Below are 23,836 nucleotides of genomic sequence, written 5' to 3'. Positions count from 1 at the left end.
ATTTTAGCCCTCCAAACCACTGTATTTAAAAACAATGCTGACAATTTGCCCCCAGAATGGCATTCCACTAAATATCCTCTTCATTGTTTACCGAAAAAGATTTACAGATCAGCGTGATGTTGCTGGCTTTAATCACGTAGTCTGCACAACAGATGATTAACATGTCGCTTGCAGCTGTGCCGCAATGTCTTCTGATGTGGAAGTGGTTTGTGAGTGAGATAGGACTACCATCAGGAAGATGATTTAGAGGTGTACAATCTCTTACTATAGTTTACTCTGCATACTATTGCCATGCATTCCTCAGTGTAAATACACATATTTTGTGCTTTCACACAGGGAGACACTGGTCGCCAAGGAGATCCAGGACCCCCAGCATCCACCGGTGGAATGGAATACAAATATCTTCTGAAAGGGTTCATCGGCGATACAGTATGTACCTCTATTGTGTATGCCTTGTGACTGAGTAAAGGGATGACTGGAAGTAGACGTTGGATGAAGTACCTCAAAAGCCACAGCATGATTGATATGCTGGCATTTAGAGGCTTCAACCTGGAGCACTCCAGTAATGGGGGCATGACAAACCCATTTTTGGGGTGTTCCAAAACCAGTGGCAATGTCCTGGTCTCAGCTCCCGTATCCCCAGCAATGTGATTTTGCCAAACATCCTAAGTAATCTGAGGGATATCCAATGTATGTCCAATGTTCATGCAGTTGATCCGATGCTGCATCTTCGGACCCAGCAGTGGATCACAGAAACCGTAAGTGGGCATCTTTTTACTTTTGCATAATTTCGCACAGTCGCTGCATATAAAGACACAGCAGCTGTGCCGTTAGCATCTACCTCTGAATCAGCCCCTAAGGTAGGTCCTGCTGGCTCTGTTGAAATCTGAGTCTGTAGTTTAGCCGGGAAAGCTGAGTAATAGCCTCGTGGGTTTTGATAAGGAACAGATGAGGTGCAGAATACATTTTTCTCTTCTCCAGAAGCATCCTTCCATTGGCACATACAGAATCTGCTCATCACGGTGAGCGGAACATATCTCCCAGCTGCCCTGGTGCATGGGACAGTCCTGCTAAACCAGGGCAGTTGGGAGGTATGCAGTATATATACATTAAACTAGCTAGCATGACCACACACATATTGTTGCATTTGTTTATGTTATTTATTAAGATAAATGTTTCATAGCTACATTGTATCGTGTCCACGTAGGGTGATATTGGTCGTCCTGGAACTCCTGGGAATCCTGGATTGCCTGGTCTACCGGTGAGTTTAATCAGTTATTAATTTAGCCTTGTACATTTTTTTTATAGCTGTGTGTGAAAATACTAGAGGCTGCATTTTTCATCACTTATTATGTACTGTTTTGTCTTCTGTAAGGGATTCGGAGGCCTGGGAGAGAAAGGGGAGAAAGGCGTCCCTGGACTTCCTGGTTTAAGGGTGAGTTCCATGCGTCTCAGTGAGCAGGGCTCTCAGGTGGCAACATTAAGGCAGTGTACTGCGCAAAAGAATTTGTATTCTTATGCAGATTAATTGTTTTTTTTTTAAACTTAGTATTGAAAGTGCAAAATGTTAGTAGCCAACAATCCTACTATACGTGCCGGCTAATATCTATACACACTTTCAGCAACAGTCCACGTATACACCCAAGTGTGCAGATCTCCAATATAGACTGTTGATAACATCTCATGTTCCAATAAACTGTTTTCTGTTTTAAGTTGTATAGATAATACTACGATCAACATAATATATTTATATGGCACTTTACAGTGAATTATTCATATCAGTCCCTTATCTATTGAAGCTTAGGGGCAGATACACTTCAGCGCAAGGTATCACGCACATGCAGGTTTTACAGTAAGTTACACGTTTCCTGCCTGCGTCAGCCTGTGGAGTGTCAGCATGTGAGACTCCTGGGGATCTTGCCCTCAATTGAATCAACCACTAACCGCTTACATCCATATGCATATTTGATACTTGAACTGGTAGGGGCGTATAATAATTTACACCTGCTGTATTGTAGAGGGGGGATTCAATTACATGCAGGGTTTGCCATACAGGGAATAGCTCCAGGTATCACACCTGGAGATATGCAATTAAACTTCATTTTCCCTGCATGGTAAACCATGGTTTATTGTACTCTAACTCATAGATTCTGTGCAAAGTGCTGGAATCTATGTGTTTCTCTGTGCGCTAAAATGCAGAGTATACCTGCCTGCCTATGGGGATTAGTGCATGGATTAGCAGCGCATTCAATTAGCTGCAAGGTAAACCCCTGTCTAATTGAATCTCCCCTGCGCTGCTCCCTTCCCTTCTGGGATGCAATGTAGAGTGTTGCTGGGTGACTTCCGGCTCTCACAGCTTTTGCCACGGGAGCTCTGCTGGAGGGAGGTGCAATGTGAGACTACCTCCAACGCGTTTCTCCCCATTAGGGGTTTGTCAGGGATCATTTGGCAGGATACACAAATGTCTGGACATTTTTTGAGCTGTTCAGGCTGATATTGAAGTTTCACTGTGCATTATTGTGTTTTTTCTTATATGTTAACTATTCATTAGCACTTCTTTAACCTTATTATGTTTTATGTAACAATTTGATACATTTTATATCATATACGAAGCAAAATAATTTTTCAGTATTTAAGCTTTCACTCTGGCTGCACTTTTAATAACGGCAGATAAATATATATATATCAATGGTGACCTTTTAGTTCCCTATCTCATCCCCCATTCTAATCCCTATTCTCCCATCTTCAAGTGGTTCTATGCGCCGACAATACATTCATTGTATGCATTGCTAAGAACGAGTCTTCTAACTACGTCTTCTACTAGAAGGGTTACTAGTACGTACTGTGGCATCATCCCGTTTTTTTTGTAAAATATCTTTTTTTTTGTTTGCCAGATAGTAAACATTTCATTTTCAAGTGCAAAACACTACATGTATCGTATCAGAGATGGAATTTCATAACTGATCCATTATTCATCTATGACCGAAAACTGTGGAAATCTAGTGTAAACATAGGGCTGTGATTCTATTCATATTTATTTTGTTTTTTCAAGGGCTTTCCTGGGTCTGATGGATTTAATGGGATTCCTGGTAGCAAGGTACTGTATGCAAAATGTCTGAATTTGATTAATATGTATGGTAACTGTAAAGTAAAGCAATAGTGTTTTTCCTTTAATTTGACTGTAAAACATTGGGGTATGCACTCTCTGGGTGGTGTGGGGACTTGGTATGTATCTTTATACACAAATGCCCAGATCTATCTACCCAGTACATACATTGGAGTTCTATTCCATTAGGCCTTTCCGTGGAGGCACTTTGTGTAACATTCTGCAGGCTCCCAGTCCTTTACAGAAATACACTTGTCACTATACAACATCCCTATTTACTTTATCATCAAACTATTCATCGGGCCTGATTTATGTAGCCAATTACTCCTGACAGTAAGGGAACAAAGATGGTACCTGCATTTCAAGTATCATATCATTATATTTTGCTTTTTTATTTTACTGTAGTTTTTGTGTGTATATTAAGTTGCTTCCACAGATGGCGCCATTAGGAAACAGCTAAAATTAGTGGCTTGTGTTGTTCACATCCTCTAAAATTCACTTAGTTTAACTTGACCAGCTACTGTAAATCAAGGACTCCACAAATGTGCACACTTCTCTCTCATCTCATTTCATGAAGTAGGGTTATTACAGGGTGGTGGCCAATCCTGGGATCGGCGGGATCCCGGGATTTAGGGCCAAAAACAATCCCGGGATTGGAAGCTCCAATCACGGGGATTTAGGGATCAGCGTTGAGCTTCCACAGGACGCTCAGACGCTGCCCGGCTTCCTTTTTCCGGCTCCCCAGCGCAGCGTGAGAGGTCACGCTGCGCCATCAGCCGCTGCTGGGAGCCGCCAGGAGAGATCAGAGGTTGTTTCCCACCCACCCGCCCCCGGTATATGGTGAGTTATGTGTGCGGGGCGGGGTGGGGCGAGGGGGCGGCCACATAGCTAAAAGCCAATCCCAGGAATCCCGGGATTGGCCATTTTTCAATCCCGATACCCGGGATTGAAAAAATGGCCCGGGATTGGCTTCCCTAGCACTGCACCCTGACCTGCACTTGTATGGGCAGCGCCTCACATCATAAATAGCAAAACATGGCACCTTGTACAGTAGAGTCCCTATTTACAAGCTAACATGTAAAAAGAATTATGGAAAGAGAGGCACAAGATGACTCAGGTTTTCCTGCTTTTTCCTATTGTGCTTGTACTTGACACATGGGGTATTCAATTACCCGCGGTAAGTTACAGTGCGGCAAAAACAGGGATTTAAAACATTTTTTGCCCAATGGTCATTTTCGGGCTATTAAATTATAACCCGTTTTTACCATGTGGTAAGTCATCCTGTACTGCACGGAAAATAATAGGTTCTGCGAAAAAGCAGCAAACCTACGTGTTTCTGCGGCAGAGATTGCGTCTTTAAAGAACACTTATTGGGGATTTAGTTTTACTTGCCTGAGGCATAGGTGCCGGCGGTTGCTGCTAATAGGATAGCCCCGGGGAGATAATTAGCTGTAGTAAATTGCCATAGCTAATTGAATATCGCCCATAGTCAAGAACATTCTCTTTCAACTTATTGCAACAACACCATCAAGATTACCATGAAAAGGTTTACTATAACAATACATGTATACACTAGAACCGCATCTTCACGGCAGATGTCTATCCTGTATACACAACTCATATCTCTAATTTATGTCTGGCACAGGGACGGTCCGGTCTTCCTGGTTTCATTGGACTTGATGGCTTCAAGGGAGTGAAGGTAATGCATCATCATAAGATATATATGCTGTATCTGTGAGCTCAGCACACAAATGGGGCTTCCAGTCTGCACAGGTGACCGAAACAAGAGTTTATTTGGTGGAGTTCATGTTAAACAAATCTAATAGATATTTTTTATTGGGTTACTAAAAACATAGATCAAGGTGGAGCCATGGGTGTAACTCTTCTAGTGAGACTTAGTAAGGCACAGTCCTACATTGAAAACTGATAAATGAATTGAAATACAGGAATTATTTTCAGAGGTGGCCAAATGTATACAACACTGAAGGTTTGAGTTATAGTTAATGGAATGTATGTAGAACAGGGAGAACTAGTTTTTCACTCATATCTTTATTGGTGGCATCACCATTGGTATTAAATGGAAAGTTTGCGTTTTTTGGGGGCAGAATGATTGATGGTTTAGATTAGGAATGGCCAAGAGAGTGACATCTGAATTTTAGTGTCAAAAAAGTGCAAAATCATGTACTTGGGTTTCACAAATGAAAACACTGAGGGAAACAGGGGTCTATGGCTCTATGGATCATTATTTCAGGTAAGTTAAAGTTAGATAATGTAACAAAGCAGTGGTAAAGGCCATTAGGATGACAAGGTGCGTCAGAAGAGACAGTAGCAGAGAGAAAGAAGGTAATGCTGCTACTATGAAGGTCATTGGCGAGGCCAGTCCTGGAACACTGCTTTTGGTTCTGGAGGCTATATATACAGAAGGACATAAACAAATTATATATTGTGTAAACATGTATCTGGGTGATAGGTCTACACTGTCTAGGTAGACAGTCAATAGGTCGAAACCATATAGCTAACATGCATTAGGATGACAGGTACAAAAGGTCGACAGATGAAAGGTCGACAGTGCTTAAGGTCAATAGGTACAAAAGGTTGACACATTCAAAAGGTTGACATGATAATGGTTGACACTTTTTTTTCACTTTTTTACAACATTTGTTTGATTTACTATCCACGTGAACTACGATTAAGAATAGTAACCCTGCCCGAAGTGTGGTGAGCAAAGCGAGCCCAGGAGGGTCTACGTTTCTACTGATGGTCTCAGAACATAAAATATACAAGATTTGCACCAAACCCCCCAAATATACATGTCGACCATTGAACCTGTCAAACCACTGTTGAGCTTTCATTTGTCAACCTTTTGTACCTGTCGACCTAATGCATTTTAACCATATGTTATTGACCTATTGACCGTTTACCTAGACAGTATAGATCTATTATAGCACACCCATGCAAAGATGGGTTACTAAAATGCTGCATTATAGAAATATAATACAAGTGACATATTTTCTCTGAATCTCTATGCTGTGTATTATTTTTATGTTAAGCTGGCCACACATGGCGGTTGATTCATTCAGGAGCGAGTTGGGTCCTGCCAGCCTTTCCCACGGTGACCTCACACTGCAAATTACGTCTTCAATCCAATTCCAAACTTGCATTGCTTTTTCAGTGTAAATTCACTTTTTCTTGTGCGCGCCCCTGAGGGTATGAAAGCTTAGGCTAGATCTTGTTAAAGCGAAAATGTTGGGACTTGCCTCAGAACACCTCGCGCTAATGACTAATTGGGCATGTGGTTGTTTTAATTGGGCTAATTAACATGTCATTATTGTGATTTAAACAAAAAATGGCCTCAAATGACCCCAAAATCAACTTAATCATGTTTTTATGCACCACAATTTAACTAAGATATTTATTTAAATGAAAAAAAAAAATCATATTTTTTTAATATAATTTTTTAAAACTTTTTTTGGAATACATTTAAAGTGGCCTTAAATTACCCCAAAGATCACCTTTTTCTACTTTTGTAATTAAACAAAATTCATTCACTTTTTATTTATTTTTTTCGTTTGTAAAAAAAAAATGCACAAATTAGCCATTTCATACTTTTTAAAAGCATCCAGTACTTTCCTTATACCCACTTTCAGCCTGATCGCTGGAGGGACAGACCTCTAAGCAGTTCAGCTGCATATGTACGGCATGTGGTCAAATTGTATACAGTCCATTTAGGTGCAGCAACTGGGTCACACTGAAAGTGCCCCTGGAAAAATTTGTAGAAGTGGCCTCACATGGATAGCAGCAGAAGTATACCGTGTAACCATGGCGGCAGCACCACCACTCACATGTCGACAAACAAAACAGGCCCCCTGGGGCACCGGGAATCTTTTTTTTTGCATTGCACATGGGTCCAATGGGATAACAGGACTCTGCGCCACACACACACTGTACTTAGGCCCTCATTCCGAGTTGATCGCTCGCAAGGCGAATGTAGCAGAGTTACACACGCTAAGCCGCCGCCTACTGGGAGTGAATCTTAGCTTCTTAAATGTGCGACCGATGTATGCGCAATATTGCGATTACAAACGAGTTAGCAGTTTTTGAGTAGCTTCAGACTTACTCTGCCTGTGCGATCAGTTCAGTGCTTTTCGGTCCTGGCTGACGTCATAAACACACCCAGCGTTCGCCCAGGCACACCCACCGTTTCCCCGGCCACTCCTGCGTTTTCTCCGGAAACGGTAGCGTTTCCAGCCACACGCCCCTAAAACGCCGTGCATCCGCCCAGTAACACCCATTTCCTGTCAATCACAATGCGAACGTCGGAGCGATGAAAAAGCCGTGAGTAAACTTACTTTCTTCATAGTAAAGTTACTTGGCGCAGTCGCAGTGCGAACATTGCGCATGCGCACTAAGAGAATTCTCACTGCGATGCGATGAAAATCTCCGAGCGAACAACTCGGAATGAGGGCCTTAGAGCAGACTCTCTGGTGTGCCATGCAATGGGACAGAATCTTTGCTGTTTCTGTGTCTGCACCATCTTTTCAAAGACATTGCAAGAAAGATGGAGCTGCCGGCAACAGATGTGGCGTTTGGGTACCCGCTGCATCTGAAGGGGGCCAGTCGCACACAAGGCTCCCATCTTTTAGTTCATGCTATAAGGTGACTTTACAAATGTTATTTTAAAATAGGGACATACGGCGAGCCACACAGCTGCAATTCAATTTGTCTGATTTTGATTTTTGATTTTTCTCACAATGCAAACAACCGTCATTGATAATAAATAAATACACTGTGGAGGGATTAGTTCCCTTATGTTTTTTTATTGCTGCTTTGCTTATGTTTTAGGGGGAACAAGGCAGCATCGGTTATCCTGGTAGCTCTGTATATATAAGTAATGGTGATTTGGCAGTGCCAGGTAATATTTTTGTCTTATGTTTATAGTCTAGCTGTGTAAAGAGAAACTGTTAACAATTGATCTCCTCATCTAGTAAGACCATTGACATCACTTGCATACCCTCCAACATTTTACACATAAAAATCGGGACAAATAAAAAAAAAAGGGGCGTGGTCGCGGGTAATAGGGGCGTGGCCACACCCCTTTTCCTATACTTTTAATGGAAGTTTGGAGAGCCAAAAATCTGTACAGACCATAAAAAAGGTACTGTACCTGCCAAACAGTTGGAGTGTATGCACTTGCAGCATACATAACCCATAGCTTGAAGTCATCTGACCAAGATATTGAGGGTTTGAGGTAGGCAGCCAAAATTCGAGGGACTACATTACTCATCCCAGGTGTTGATAAAACCCTTTCATTTCATAAATAAGACAATGTCCCACAAAACATCTTCTAGACAGTGAGTTTATATCACTGAGGCTTATGTAATGGGCGATGATTGCCCTAACATTTTTACAGTATATGGAGTTATTAGGCAACTAGGCTTCACTGCAGACTCTTTGTCCCAATCTTCTAGCCCATAACACAGCCACTATATACAGGTAATACAGCACAAAATGCCCAGCACATACCAGAGAAGCAAACCTCCTAGCATTAGCCTGGCGTCTATAAAAGCGTCATAGGAGGACATCCCAATCATGGGACAGCAGGGCAGTCCTCCAAAATCGGGAGAATAATGATGACCACAGCTGTCCATAATATGAGATACCCAATTGTCCAGCATTTACCATCTTGTCACCAAACACTAGTGCAATTAGTACAAGCTACCTACATGCTCTTTTGTTAAATTGCTACAAATGTTTTCCCTTCTGATCACTCCAGCTGATTGTGTCTGATGTGGTATATATTATCTGTCACTGATATATAGTGAGTATGTCATCTGTTATGCAGAGTTTGGCTTCCAGTGCAAACAGTAAAAAAATGCAACCCCCACCCTAGACATTCAAGAATGTATATATTAGCGTATGCTCTACAGTGGGCGTGGCCTCAGTACAGCGGGTATGGCTCTTAAGGAAAAGACTAGATTACTCCCCAGTTTTTGACCCTGAAAAACCGCCCTCCACCATATTATGTCACACACAGTAATGCCCCTTGCACCATATTTTGCCCCACACAGTAATGCCCCTTGCGCCATATGCTCCACACAGTAATGCTTCTTGCACCATGTTATGCCCCAAAGTTTTGCCCTGCCTTGTCACCTTAATATATGCTTCAAAATGTGGGCTCACTCACATAATAATGCCCCACTACTACCTGCTCATTATCAGGGGTTTCATGCTGCCACCTCCCCTGCTGCATGTCAGCGGTCCCGCTCTCTTGGCACTTGCGTCTGCCTCTAGTGAATGTCCCTCCCAAAATGGCTACCACCTCCTCTAGCATCCTTCATAACTGTCTCATCTGTGGCGGCGCCCATTTTGGGAGGGACATTTTCAACTATTCCATGCAGACAACCACTCTGCATAGAACACAGTGCAAACACTGGCCATAGCTGCCCCATGCAATTGCACGGCCCTAAATACGGCCCTGATAATGCTGTGATATAAGCAGTGATTCTGGACAAAATGCTTAGAATACCAGCATGTGTGACCCAAAATTGGGCTTTATGATATTTACATCAAAATTGTTTGGCTGAATATCAGGCACAATAGTAAATCTGGCTGTAAGATGAGGACTCTAGGCCTGTGTGTGCCCCCATCTTCTGACTGCATTACAAGGATTTAGTGATAAAGCCACTTGGCTATGTGTATGGACTCTGATCCTGTCACTCTTCATGTTCGGCCGCCTTTACACCTTAGCTATAAGTTTACTGCATTGATTATGGAGATTTCTCTGTTGACAACTGATCTTCTTTTATACTAGGCCCACCAGGTGATCCAGGTTCCCCTGGATTTCAAGGTATGCCAGGGGACGATGGACCCAGTGGTCCACCTGGCTTTCCTGGTCAACCAGGGTTACCAGCATTCGGAAGAGGTAAGAAATTGTATTTGTAAAGTGGCAAATGGGGAAATTTTTAGATATATGAATATGTTCCAATTGTTTAAAATACTGATTGGGGGCGCATGTACCACAGCCAGGGCCGGCAACAGAAATTTTGGGGTGCGGTGCACTGATATCTCTGCGGGCCCCCCATACCCCCTTCCACCCCTGCCCAAACGCTCCTTGGTAATAAAATTAATAACTGGACTGGTTAATCAGACAAGTGAAAAACAAAACAAAAAAACATGACACTGCTCTGCTGACTGATTCACCAGAGTCGCCACCAAATCAATCTTGGTTGTCCTGCCTGTCCGTCCTCCCAGCAGTCTGTCAGGCCGCTGTGCTGCTGGGCTGCTCTTTTTCTCCTTGAGACAGTGGGTTGCTGCCTGAGCCTGTGTTCCTCAAAGGACAGACGCGGACGCCACAGCACTGCAGCAGTGGCAGGGAAGGGCGGGTGGGTGGTGCGCAGCGACGCGCCGAACGTCACATGACACGTGACGTTGAGGGTTAGAGGCTCAGAGCAGGACTGCCAGGAGCCGGGAAGTACATTACTGCCATCGCTGCTAGACTATTCCATGTGTGGGCTGGGCAGTGCGGCGTGGCGGCAGCCTACATAAAATTATTGAAAGTGTATATAATTAAAAGCATTTGCTGCTACTGCCTGCTGGTGCCCTCCACACCTTGGGGCCCCTCAAAGTCTCGGGGCTTGGTATGGGGGTACCTTTTGTACCCCCCTGTCACCGAGCCTGACCACAGCTTGTGGAACTGTGTGGCAGGTCATCTAAGCAAACATTGGAAATCCAGTTTTGGATTAGACCCCATAAGAAGAGCACAGCTTACATGGGGTCTGGTGTCCCACATGATTTTGCAAGTCCTTCATAAGTGCTCTCAGAGATGAAGATATACCTGTCGACAGTCTTGCAGGTGTCCTGAATGACATACAAAACACATACTGTATTTGTAGTTGGTGGTATCAGTAATTCCTGCAAATGTGTGTGTATCTAGCACATAAAAGCTTGTGGATTTGATTAATATTTTGATCATACATTTACGTTTTCAGCCCATCATTATATGACCTCAATCTCTGCATTTCCCTACACTAGCATATTTGTTAAGCACACCTCTAAACTGGAATGAAAATGCACTCACCTCTCAGGTAGAAGGTAACATCCAGACGAGCTGGCTTGGGAGCCAGACCCAACTTGGCCTTCTATAGCGTGGTTCAAATACACGCTGATGATGATGTGGATGGTGGTTGCCAGCACTTGCTAGCAGCATCATTGGCTAATTGTGGATTCGCCTCTGAAGCTATTAGTACTTTCTCTTTCACTGGACATGACACTGAAGGGTGGACTGGAGTTTGGCACTTAAACAAACTGTAACTTTAAATCTAAGCTCCTCCCCCCCTGCAATGCCAGCATGCCAGTTTCTTTTAAATGCCTTAGGAGTGATGAACGTATTACAGGGCTCCTGTGCAGTCCTCTCTGTAGTTAGTCTACTTTTTATGCTTTATAACTTTTTTCTTTTCTTCTAGGCAGGTCTGTTCCATACATGTAGCAGGCGCACAGCTTCAGTGCAGCGGCTACTGAAAGCTGCCTCCACAGACACAGACTAGGTTGCCGAGCAGGGGTGGGACCCCTCCAGAGCATTCCCTCTGGCCCAGGGCAGTGCGCGCCAGCAACCTGTTAGCGAGTGTCTGGCGGCCCACGCTGTCCTGGGTGGCGGCACTGAGTTTCTATGGATGGCTCCATATATGGAAGCGAGCCCTGTACAGGCTCCAGCAGTCAGTTGATCCAAGTTCTTTCCTCCTCAAGGGGAGAGAAAAGCACTTCTCTCTGGAGACGGATGCTTCAGTGCATGGAGGTCAGAGTCCAGGCCTGCCGGTTTCCCCCGTCCTGTAACACTGCAGTCGGTACTACATTGTTGAGTAGGAGGAGGGAAGTGAAACTGAAGATCTCTTCCTCATTCTGCATGCTGTGCTGCTCAGACCCTGTGTCCTGGTGCAAGACTCAGCTTTGCTTCTCTCCTTTAGTGCCTCAGGAAGGCTGAGTATTCTCATTTACTGTTATTGCCTTTACTGTTCTATATATTTTGTACAGTTGCTCAGCAACCTGTGTATTGGGGTACTGTGTTGGGGGATTTGCTCGCCTGCATCCACTTTACTTAGCGAGGTCCAGTGGGGATTATGACACACAAAGCCAAGCCCGCAAAGACAAAAGGTGTTATGATGGCTTTGTATTTTACTTGTGCTCAGTAATATTAAATTACTATCTGGACAGATGGACTCTGGGACGTTGTGCGCAGACTGTCATGCCGAGCCTAGTGTCCTGCATGCATCTGGGCTGTAGTTCGATCAGTCTCTGACTTAGTGAACCTTATTGCGCTTCAGTGGGAGGCTCATGCTGAGGCAGCTGTTGTGCACGTTCCTTTTCAGCGCGATTCCGAGATGACGGCTATACATTTAGTGTATGATCCTCATTGGCTCCATAACTTGGAGCGTATGGCTTCCGTTTTTGAAAAGGTTTCCTCTTTCTTGGAACGGTTTTTCGAGGATCCTCAGCTATGCCCAGTGCGTAAGTGCCTTACATCTTCCAGGGCTCCGTTGGAAGTTTCAAATTCAGAGGAGAGTGATGGGGACCTTCAGGAGACCAAAGTCGTCCCGGAGGGTAAAGACCTGGAGTCTTCCTTCAGTCATGATATAGAAGATGGGGACATTCAGGAGACTGAAGTTGTCTGGGATGGTGAAGACGTGGAGTCTTCATCCATTCATGACATGGAGGATCTCATAGCGGCTGTGTGTCATTCTCTCGATTGCTTCAAAAAGGATTCTTAAGCATCTACACATGAAGGCCGTGACAGTCCCATCTTCTACAGATCTTTCCAATTGAGGAAGCCTGGAAAGCACCGGATAAAAAAATAATCTTTTCCTTGTAAGTTTGCTTTACTGTATCCGCTTCTGGCGGATCATGTCAGTGCTGCGGTTTCTCATTTATCTAGGCTCTTCCAGTTAAGGGCTCTCTAGATAAGAAATTGGAAGGTTGTCGCAAATTCATTTTTATGGGCTCTGGAATTACCATGTAGACTTGAGCCGACATACTCATTGATGGATTTCATAATAATGAATGCAGAAATACCCTTCTTAATTTGTCAGAATAGCTGTGCGGTGCAGCTGATTACATTTGTGAGGCCACGCAGGATGATGCACAAGCAACTTCAAGGGTTTCTGCTATGGCTATTTCGGCTCATGCATTTGGTCTGCAGATACTTAATCAAACCGTCCATTGGAGGCCCTTCCATTTGGTGGGGAGCATTCTTTTTGGACCAAAACGTAATACTATTATTATCCAGGCTACCAGAGGGAAAAGCACATTTCTTCCGGTGGCTAGCCCAAACAGCGGGGTACGCGTTTCTGAGCCTTTTGTTCTAGAGTGTCCCCTAAGAGCCAGTCAACCAGGGGCCGTTATTTCCCTAGAGGGGGTCCAGCATCAAAGAGCAGATTATCTGGTACAGACGATGCTCAGGAGCCAAGGCACTGGAAAAGCCTAGCACCTGACGGGGTCGCTCTCTACTCAGTACAGTCAACAGTCGGTGGGCAGTTGCTCCAGTTCAGAGACCATTGGGTGGAGTCGTCTTCAGATGCCTGGGTGCTGGCCATCATTTCCAGAGGTTACTTCATCGACCTCAAGGATCCACCACTACACTTTTGCAGAGAAGAGGGAGGCATTGACTCATGCTATCGATTCCCTCCTTTCAGATGGCGTCATCATTCCAGTACCTCCACCAGAATGGAAACAGGGTTTTTTATTCCAACCTGTTCCTTATTTGGAAGCCAAACGGCTCATTCAGGCTGATGGAAAATTTCCGTGCCTTGTAAGTCGATCATTTTCATATGGAAGTTCTTCAATCCGTGATCCACAGCATGGTGGCCAACTAATTTTTGGCCTCATTGGTCATCAGAGATGCATATTTACATGTTCCAATTTGGCAATCATCATTTCCTCCTCCGCTTTACAGTCGGTCCCGATCACTGTCAATTCCCAGCACTACCATTTGGAATTGCGAATGGTCTCCAAGATCATGTGAGTGATGGTGAGATTACTACGCAAAGAAGGTATCATGATCATACCTTATTTAGACAACCTGCTTGTGAAAGCTGATTCAGCTTCGCAGTTAAGTTAGCACCTAGATTGCACATTTCAGGTACTTCAGGATCACGGGTGGATCCTGAACTTTAAAAAAATCACACCTAACTCCTTATCAGCACCTTCAGTTTCTGGGGGTGGTCTTGGAACCTTGCTCCAGAGGATTTTCTTGCCAGAACTTGGTCATACCAGGAAGGTTGATGATTCCGCACCAGTATTGCACAATTACATGTGTTTATCAGGACCAGTATACATTTGTACGGAGATAATCTCTTATTATTATCTGGTGGTGCACCCAGAGTCAGGAAAGGGCTAGAGCAAACGAAGAGTAAAGAAGACTCTTTTTTGGGTGCACTCTTATTAAGTATGTATTTATGAAATTTGTTAAAACATACAATTTTTATTATATTTAATTAAAATATTGTCCGTATCCACTCATATTGCATTTGTAGGAGGAACAAATCAAAAAATGGGGTTATGTCCTGGTTTGATCTATCCCAATATAGACTGGCATGGGGGTGTAGATATATTAACCATACACCTGTTCTCATGCCATACCAGTACAAGCTGTGCTTGTTTTAATGGGACCAAAATAGGTCATGCAAAAATATGTATCAGTTACACCGGGATTATGTGTACCAAATAAACTATCTCGTCTAGTCTTAGCCACTTAAGCCCTCAATGGGTACTTGATAGGATAGAACTGAAAAGATTAGGTTCTATTGAGTCTCGCCTAAGAAGATGATGGTTAAGGAGACCAAAAATTGGTGATATACCGATGTTCTTGCCTGAATAGAATCAAGAAAATTGTATGAGATGGGAAGGAAGAAGTAGTGGTGATACTGCTGTTGGTATTCGAGTTTTGATTTGGAACAACCTCAGATTACTACACTGGGTATTCTTTGAGGGTCACCCCTCAAATACTGACCCAGCCCATCACCGTTTTGCTTCCAAGATCAGACGAGATTGGGCTCTAGCGGTGAGGTATGGTAGTAACCTATGAATGAGGAGTTCCACTCACCAATGAGAGTGCACCTATTTAATAGATTTAAGGAAGAAGTGTGGATCTACTGTCCTGTTAGACCTGGGATTGCTCCCAGGAATCATGGATGAGAGTCCACGAAAATAGAAAAGGTATTGAATTCTTTATAAGAAATAAGAAAGTAACATAGTGCATAGATTCAGGCAATTTATAGACAAAATGTGCATGTAAAATTGCAGATAAGTTTGCACATCAGTATTATCTATGGTATATATTCACACTGAAAACCCAGCAAAAATGCCCTTTTCTGGGTGAGGATTTCATCCAAAACACTTTCATTTAAATATATAGGTAATATATCCAAGGGTGCTATCAAGTGAGGTCTCAGATACAATGTATCAAATATTGTCTGACGAGCAAAAAGAATAATATTATATCAGGTATAACATGTATGTATCAAGACTAGGGCTATCATCTTATATGCTATCAATTAGTTATAATAACTGATAAAAATAAAAATTATTATATTAGTATGAAAGGTGATACCAATTACTGCCCAGGTCCCTGGGTCAGTCAAGGGTGAGGATAATAAAGATATTCTCCCGTGTGAGAACCTATTTGCATGCCTGGTTCAGAATCCTCTCAGCAATGGAAGTGAGCAAGCCCGTGGACACGGGTGAAACGCGTTTTCCTACCTAATTCCTATCCAATATGCAGTAAGGACCTTGATTCCTACAATATGCAAGAAGGATTCTGAACCAGGCATGCAAATAGGTTCTCACACGGGAGAATATCTTTATTATCCTCACCCTTGACTGACCCAGGGACCTGGGCAGTAATTGGTATCACCTTTCATACTAATATAATAATTTTTATTTTTATCAGTTATTATAACTAATTGATAGCATATAAGATGATAGCCCTAGTCTTGATACATACATGTTATACCTGATATAATATTATTCTTTTTGCTCGTCAGACAATATTTGATACATTGTATCTGAGACCTCACTTGATAGCACCCTTGGATATATTACCTATATATTTAAATGAAAGTGTTTTGGATGAAATCCTCACCCAGAAAAGGGCATTTTTGCTGGGTTTTCAGTGTGAATATATACCATAGATAATACTGATGTGCAAACTTATCTGCAATTTTACATGCACATTTTGTCTATAAATTGCCTGAATCTATGCACTATGTTACTTTCTTATTTCTTATAAAGAATTCAATACCTTTTCTATTTTCGTGGACTCTCATCCATGATTCCTGGGAGCAATCCCAGGTCTAACAGGACAGTAGATCCACACTTCTTCCTTAAATCTATTAAATAGGTGCACTCTCATTGGTGAGTGGAACTCCTCATTCATAGGTTACTACCATACCTCACCGCTAGAGCCCAATCTCGTCTGATCTTGGAAGCAAAACGGTGATGGGCTGGGTCAGTATTTGAGGGGTGACCCTCAAAGAATACCCAGTGTAGTAATCTGAGGTTGTTCCAAATCAAAACTCGAATACCAACAGCAGTATCACCACTACTTCTTCCTTCCCATCTCATACAATTTTCTTGATTCTATTCAGGCAAGAACATCGGTATATCACCAATTTTTGGTCTCCTTAACCATCATCTTCTTAGGCGAGACTCAATAGAACCTAATCTTTTCAGTTCTATCCTATCAAGTACCCATTGAGGGCTTAAGTGGCTAAGACTAGACGAGATAGTTTATTTGGTACACATAATCCCGGTGTAACTGATACATATTTTTGCATGACCTATTTTGGTCCCATTAAAACAAGCACAGCTTGTACTGGTATGGCATGAGAACAGGTGTATGGTTAATATATCTACACCCCCATGCCAGTCTATATTGGGATAGATCAAACCAGGACATAACCCCATTTTTTGATTTGTTCCTCCTACAAATGCAATATGAGTGGATACGGACAATATTTTAATTAAATATAATAAAAATTGTATGTTTTAACAAATTTCATAAATACATACTTAATAAGAGTGCACCCAAAAAAGAGTCTTCTTTACTCTTCGTTTGCTCCAGAACTTGGTCATGTCAGTACTGTCATCTGTCAATCTTGTTGTGCATGAAGCTGTTGGGCACAATGGTCTCGACCTTTGAGACCATTCTCTGTGCCAAGTTCCATTAGCAGGAGATCCAGTGGGAAATTCTCCAGAATTGGACAGGATGCTCAGCATCCCTCTCATCTCAGTTTCTCGTTCTGTCAGACAGCTCTCTTCAATCTCCACAGTGGTGGCTTGTTCCCGGTCATCTCCTCCAAGGTCGATCCTTATCTCCATATTGGGTCATTGTGGCCACATACGCAAGTATCCTCAGCTGGGGTGTTGTAACATTACATCTTCAGCTCCAGGTCACCATCAGAGACTGCTCTGCCTATCAATGAGCTCTAAGCCATCTATCTAGATGGCTGTATATAAATCATCAAGGAGGCACAAAGAGTGTGGCATCAATGGCAGAGGCGGCCCGAATACTTTCCTTGACGGAAACTTTATTTTCCGGTGTTATCGGCAGTTTTCATCGTGTGTGGGAAAATTGGGAAAGCAGACTACCTCCAACAGAACTACGTTTCACCTGTGGGAATGGTCTCTCAATCTAGAGGTCTTCCAACAGTTGATTCAGAAGTGGGGCCTCATGGACTCTTGGCACATTTACAAGGTCCAACATTTTATGTGCGAGATCCAGGGACCCGCTGGCTTTCGTAGTAGACGCCATGACGGTCCCGTGGGACTTTTGTCTAGGATATCTGTTTCTTTCAACCCAAAATACTAAAATGTATCAAAGACCAATGAGTGACGTGATCCTGGTTGCTCTGGACTGGCCACGCAGGTGTTGTTACGCCAACGTTCTCAAAACTTCAGCAGGTCCTGGGTGGCGTCTTCCACGTAACATGGTCCACTTCTACACGAGGACCTTCCTCGGTTGGTTTTCACGGCCTGGCTTTTGAGATTGAGCTTTTGAAAGCTAAAGGTTTCTCTCCCACGGTAGTCTGCACTATGCTAGAAGTCCAGAAAATATTTTTGTTGAGCAATTACCACAGAGTATGTAAGATCTGCATCTTGTTGTGTAAACAGAGACAGATTCATGTATCCAAGTTTCGTCTCTCTTGGTTTTGGACTTTCCTTCAGGGAGGATTGGATGCTAGTTTAAAACTTCATTCTTGGAAAGTCCAGATTTCGGGCATGTCAATTTTCTTCCATTGGTGTCTGGCCCACCTTCCTGAGGTCCGAAACTTTTTACAGGGTGTGGTTCATATTGAACCTCCGTTTCGTCTGCCGGTAGCACCCTGGGATCTTAATCTGGTCCTAAAGGCTCTCAAACAGGCCCCTTCTGAAATTTTGAAATAGACAGATCTTCAGTTCATGACAGTTAAGAAACTGGTCTTTCTGATGACTATTGTCTCAGCTCAGTGGGTTTTTCGAGTTAGGGGCTTTGTTTTGGAAGCTGTCTTTTCTCATCTTCCATGATTTTTATTATTATTGTTTATTTATATGGTGCCACAAAGGTTTCGCAGCACCTAGCAAAATACATAAACAAATGGGCAAGTCAATAAAACAACGATGACAGAGCGGTTATCCGTACGGTTCCTAAGTTCCAGTCGAAAGTTGTTTCCGCTTCTCAATTAAACCAGGAAATTGCCTTTCCAGTTTTTCCTCCTTTGGCGACTTCCTGGGACAGGATAATCTGGCTCTATTAGATGTAGGTCGAGCTGTGTACATTTACTTGGAAAAGACTTCTGCTGTCTGCATACAGATTCTTTGCTTGTAATTTGTGGTGCACATAAACGTTTTTGTTTGGGTTACTGCTACTCCTTACCAGACAGACTCTTTTAAAAGAAGTACTGGCATGCTGGGGTTGCAAGGGGAAGAGCTTAGAATTAAAGTTACAGTTTGTTTAAGTGCCAACTCCTGCAGCCATCCTGCAATCCCATGGTTCAGTTTCCGCCAACCTGCTTCAGAGAACCTCAAGCTTAAAACTTAGTGTAGCAAAGCTTTAGTTATTAGTAGCCATTTAAAGCAATTAAGTAACAACTTGCATAAAGTTATTACTCACAGCAGTGATTCTGGAAAGGCACTTATCGGCAGGAGCTTTAATAGCAGTTTCCACGAGTGTCTAGGCAGTTTATAACCAGAGATCTATCCCTCCTATTTAAGGGGCACCTTAATTAGCATGTATGTTCATAAAACTTTACCGCTCCTCCAGATAATTAGAACGGTGTGCACCCTGGCTGGTTGCGAACCGCAGTGTGCATTCAGCGGTGTTGGTATGCTGTCTCACAGCTCTGCCGCTGTCCCACACCGCTGTAGTGTATGGGGTGATAGGAGCGTGTCTACTCATAACCTCACTCATTTGGGGATCAGGTATTTAGATTAGAATAGTGTCCACACTCTTAAGGCTCGTCATCCAGTGGCCGTGGCTTGACACGTTTCCCATCTACTAACCAGGGGCTGTTTACTCAGAAGTGGGGAAACAGCCCCTGGTTAGAGGCTTGCATGTGTGTATGTGTGTGTGTGTGGGTGGGGGGGGGCAGGCATGCGGGGTGGAATTGTCCTGTGCTGGGCGTCCACCCACATGTTAGAGAAAAGGGTTACAAACCATGCTGAATCAGGCCCAACCTATTAGCAATTCTGTTTTTTTCTGCTATTAAAATAATATTAGAAGGCTTTTCTTGTGATTAAAACCTTTTTGGTTATGTACCCTGGACGTTACCTGGCACAGAGGATATTGGTGCAGAGTTGGATAAATACACAGATACCTGCGACTCAGCATATGGGGGATATTCTGCTATTTTTGCAGCATCTGATTTCTGCATTGTTATTATTATATGTGTGAGACAAGCCCACCTCAACAGGATCTAGGAGAGCATCCTGCACCGTGACAGATATCGGGGGTACCTCCAACCAAAACTGAATTCTCACACTGTTAGACAGGTGAAGCTGTTATCTACACGGCTGTTATGCACCCTTATCATGATGGAAAAAATTGTCAGATATGTCTGAAGTTAACCATGTTTATGGATCCACATGGTTATCTATGGATCCACCTGCGTGTATTTGTTACTTCTGGAAGTGAATTATGCCATTTAATACTGTACCAATGCAGTTAATAAAATGTACGACGGGGTTTGTTGAACTTGCATTCAGATCACATGTAATTGGATTCCTCATTGATATGTGACCACAAGAAACTTTACAGGCCTTTGCCCTGATGTTCATATCTCCGATGGAAAAATATGAGCTTCTTGGACGAGGAATGCCAACTGAAAGGCTGCACCTATTTCTGGCTTTGTATTTTTATGTAGTATGTAGTAAAGCTGCATTAATGCTTGTATATACTGTATGTGGTTTATGACATTTCCATTTACATTCCTGTTTACTGAGATCTGTACATCTACTATTTGGTGAAAAATGTGCAGGATCTTAAATGTGGCCACTATGCAATGCAGCGCCACCTCTAGCGCCAGCACATATTGATGTGGTTTCCATAGTGGAAGCTGTAGTATAGGTGGAATCCACTTATACTACAGCATGTGAAGCAGAAATGGCTGGTGGCATTGCATTTATTGCATTTTTACACTACAAGGTGTTCATTTTCAACATAGCCATTCATTTAAAGGGAACAAGATCACCCCTCAAACTCTTTGCATGACATGTGACTCCAAAGGTGAACAAAATCATTTATAACCATATTGCATATGAACATCTAAATATGTCATTGTACATTTGGCAGGCTTTCCTGGTACGCCAGGATTTCCAGGAATTCTGGGATCTAAGGGGGAAAGGGGAGATCCAGGAAGAACAACATATGGACCAAAAGGACTTCCAGGCAATACTGGTCTTCCTGGACCACCTGGCCCCATAGGATTGCCTGGACCCTCTGGTAACCTTTCTTTTTAGATGTATTTTGAAAAGGCAAGAAGCACAACAATCTGTTGTCATATATACAGGACGTATATACTGTGTGTGTGTGTGTGTGTGTGTGTGTGTGTGTGTGTGTGTGTGTGTGTGTGTGTGTGTGCGAGTGTGTGTCATGTCTCACAATGAAAATGTGGCTGATTCATAGATGAACTTACAGAATGTCCGTTGGCAGCACTGGGCATACTCCAACTTACAAGCAAAAAGTCAGAACTGGGCTGTACTAGGGCATACATATGTTAGCAAAGTTCAGTAAGGGCATGTTCTAGCAAATAGGGGCTATGCAGTGCTGGATATACTGTAAGAGAAAAACACTTGTTTAGAGGCACCATTTTTGCAGCTACAGGTTAAGTATCCCTTATCCAAAATGCTTGGTACCAGAAGTATTTTGGATATCGGATTTTTCCGTATTTTGGAATAATTGCATACCATAATGAGATATCATGGCGATGGGACCTAAGTCTAAGCACAGAATGCATTTATGTTACATATACACCTTATACACACAGCCTGAAGGTAATTTTAGCCAATATTTTTAATAACTTTGTGCATTAAACAAAGTGTGTGTACAGTCACACAATTCATTTATGTTTTATATACACCTTATACACACAGCCTGAAGGTCATTTGATACAATATTTGTAATAACTTTGTGTATTAAACAAAGTTTATGTACATTGAGCCATCAGAAAACAAAGGTTTCACTATCTCACTCTCACTCAAAAAATTCTGTATTTGGAATATTCCGTATTTCGGAATATTTGGATATGGGAACTCAACCTATAGTATAGGCTAGATGCAAGTGCTCACTGATGATGCTTAATAAGGGCAAACCAGGTGCACACAAAGATACATACAGCACTCCATATTGGTGAATACATGCATTTTTTGTGCACAATTTTGAGCAATGTTCACCCAGTTTACTTCCATCGATGCATCAGGCCCTATGTGAGCACACTGACACACTGCCTATTACTGTCAGCAAGTAGCTGCAACACAGCCGTAGTGGGTTAGATACATCCTCATTCTTCTTTTTAAAAATGATGGGGTATTCCGTGGAGTGTTGCCTGTATCTGTATGTGAAGGGAAGGTGCATACCTCACACATGGGACCATACCTGGTTATATTGTTATCCAAGGAGGGCACCATGGCATCTACAACAGGTATTCCTGAGTGCCAAATATTATCTATATATTGTGTGTGTGTGTGTGTGTGTGTGTGTGTGTGTGTGTGTGTGTGTGTGTGTGTACACACACTGTATATGTTTAGAAACAAACAAGATTGTTCCTGGTAGTATATGTAATCTTTATCAGACGTGTGCTGTACATATATACTGTAGTGCTTGTTTGACCATAAGATATATAAATGAAGCCCACCTTGGACTATATGTCTTTTGCTGGTAAACTTAAGTTGTTTGCAGGTTTTGAATTAAAGGACTATTGCAGAGTTGACAGCAAGTGTGTTTTGCTTGTTCTTGCACTGCGCATGCTCTGGAGCCAGCGTACACGTATGAGCAAAGCAGAGATGTATACAGCTCTTTCACATCTAAACTTGCGTCTGATAGTAACTGGGTGGTACAGGGGCATTCACAGCTAGACAAGGTTTTGTGAGGGTCTTTTAGGGGCGGTCTAAGCACAGAAATGCACAGAAATAAGCAGCCTCTGCATATGGGTAAATATATGCATTTTCTTCCATGTGCCCAATGTGGGAGCAATTATGGCTGATTTGCGTTCATCTTATCAGCCACAAAGTGTTTAAATAGGAAAAAAGAGTCCCAGGAGTTCTTTCTTTCAGAATCTTTTAGTACATTAAAGAAACTGACCATTGGATGAGCAGACAGGCTGTAATATTTAGTAAGAGAGTTAGCATATAAATATGCAATTTCATTCTTTAAAATGTTTTCCAGGTTTTCCCTTCGGTAGACTTCAAGGTGGAGAGCCTGGAGACCCTGGACAAAAAGGAATACAAGGGCCTCCAGGAAGATTCGGTGGCAAGGGATATAAAGGTGACTATTTTTTTCCTCTGGTTCCCTATACTGTGTATTAATTATGGTGATAATATATAAATATGTATTTTAGGTGACTCTGGTGACTGTGCTTGTGAGAGTGGCGGCACCGGTAGAGTTGGACCCCCTGGCCCACCGGGTCTGCCAGGCAGTAATGGTTTTCCTGGGCTGCAAGGACAAACTGGTGATCCCGGCAGAAGAGGATCAGATGGCCAACCTGGACCTTCTGTAAGAAGCAGCTACACAGATTCTGAAATTATTACTTGTAGACTTCATAGCAAAAGTGGCTTCTGTAAAATTGTTGTAACAGATTACATTTGGTGAAATCTTTTACTAATGAAACATATTGCTACTTGCTCTACATTTTGGTGGTCATTCCGAGTTGATCGCTCGCTAGCAGTTTTTAGCATCCGTGCAAACGCTATGCCGCCTCCCACTGGAGTGTATTTTAGCTTAGCAGAAGTGCGAACGAAAGGATCGCAGAGCGGCTACAAAGTTTTTTTGTGCAGTTTTAGAGTAGCTCAAAACCTACTCAGCGCTTGCGATCACTTCAGACTGTTCAGTTCCTGTTTTGACGTCACAAACACGCCCCGCGTTCGCCCAGCCACGCGTGCGTTTTTCCTGGCATGCCTGCACTTTTTCAAACACTCCCTGAAAACGGTCAGTTGACACCCAGAAACGTCCACTTCATGTCAATCATTCTGCGGTCAGCAGTGCGACTGAAA

The 23,836-nt window shown here is 42.9% G+C and overlaps 1 protein-coding gene and 2 pseudogenes across 4 annotated transcripts in view; 2 read left to right on the top strand and 1 right to left on the bottom strand.

The window, feature by feature from the left end:
- Positions 1–23,836, top strand: part of COL4A6 (collagen type IV alpha 6 chain) — a 445,180-nt gene that overhangs the window by 327,706 nt on the left and 93,638 nt on the right. For all 4 annotated transcript variants that reach the window (XM_063937284.1, XM_063937285.1, XM_063937286.1 and 1 more), the window contains exons 13-22: positions 337–429; positions 1,208–1,261; positions 1,376–1,435; positions 3,053–3,097; positions 4,752–4,805; positions 7,949–8,018; positions 9,918–10,028; positions 20,922–21,071; positions 23,013–23,111; positions 23,185–23,339. In XM_063937284.1, coding sequence (XP_063793354.1) covers positions 337–429; positions 1,208–1,261; positions 1,376–1,435; positions 3,053–3,097; positions 4,752–4,805; positions 7,949–8,018; positions 9,918–10,028; positions 20,922–21,071; positions 23,013–23,111; positions 23,185–23,339 — 891 coding nt within the window. The remainder of the gene's footprint in view (positions 1–336; positions 430–1,207; positions 1,262–1,375; positions 1,436–3,052; positions 3,098–4,751; positions 4,806–7,948; positions 8,019–9,917; positions 10,029–20,921; positions 21,072–23,012; positions 23,112–23,184; positions 23,340–23,836) is intronic.
- LOC134953452 (5S ribosomal RNA) lies at positions 15,057–15,174 on the bottom strand (annotated as a pseudogene).
- On the top strand, positions 16,531–16,648 carry LOC134953440 (5S ribosomal RNA; annotated as a pseudogene).

Source organism: Pseudophryne corroboree, chromosome 8, assembly GCF_028390025.1.
Source record: "Pseudophryne corroboree isolate aPseCor3 chromosome 8, aPseCor3.hap2, whole genome shotgun sequence".
Classification (NCBI taxonomy): Eukaryota; Metazoa; Chordata; class Amphibia; order Anura; family Myobatrachidae; genus Pseudophryne; species Pseudophryne corroboree.
The sequence above is the reverse complement of the archived record's forward strand: the minus strand, read 5'-3'. Positions and strand labels throughout refer to the sequence as shown.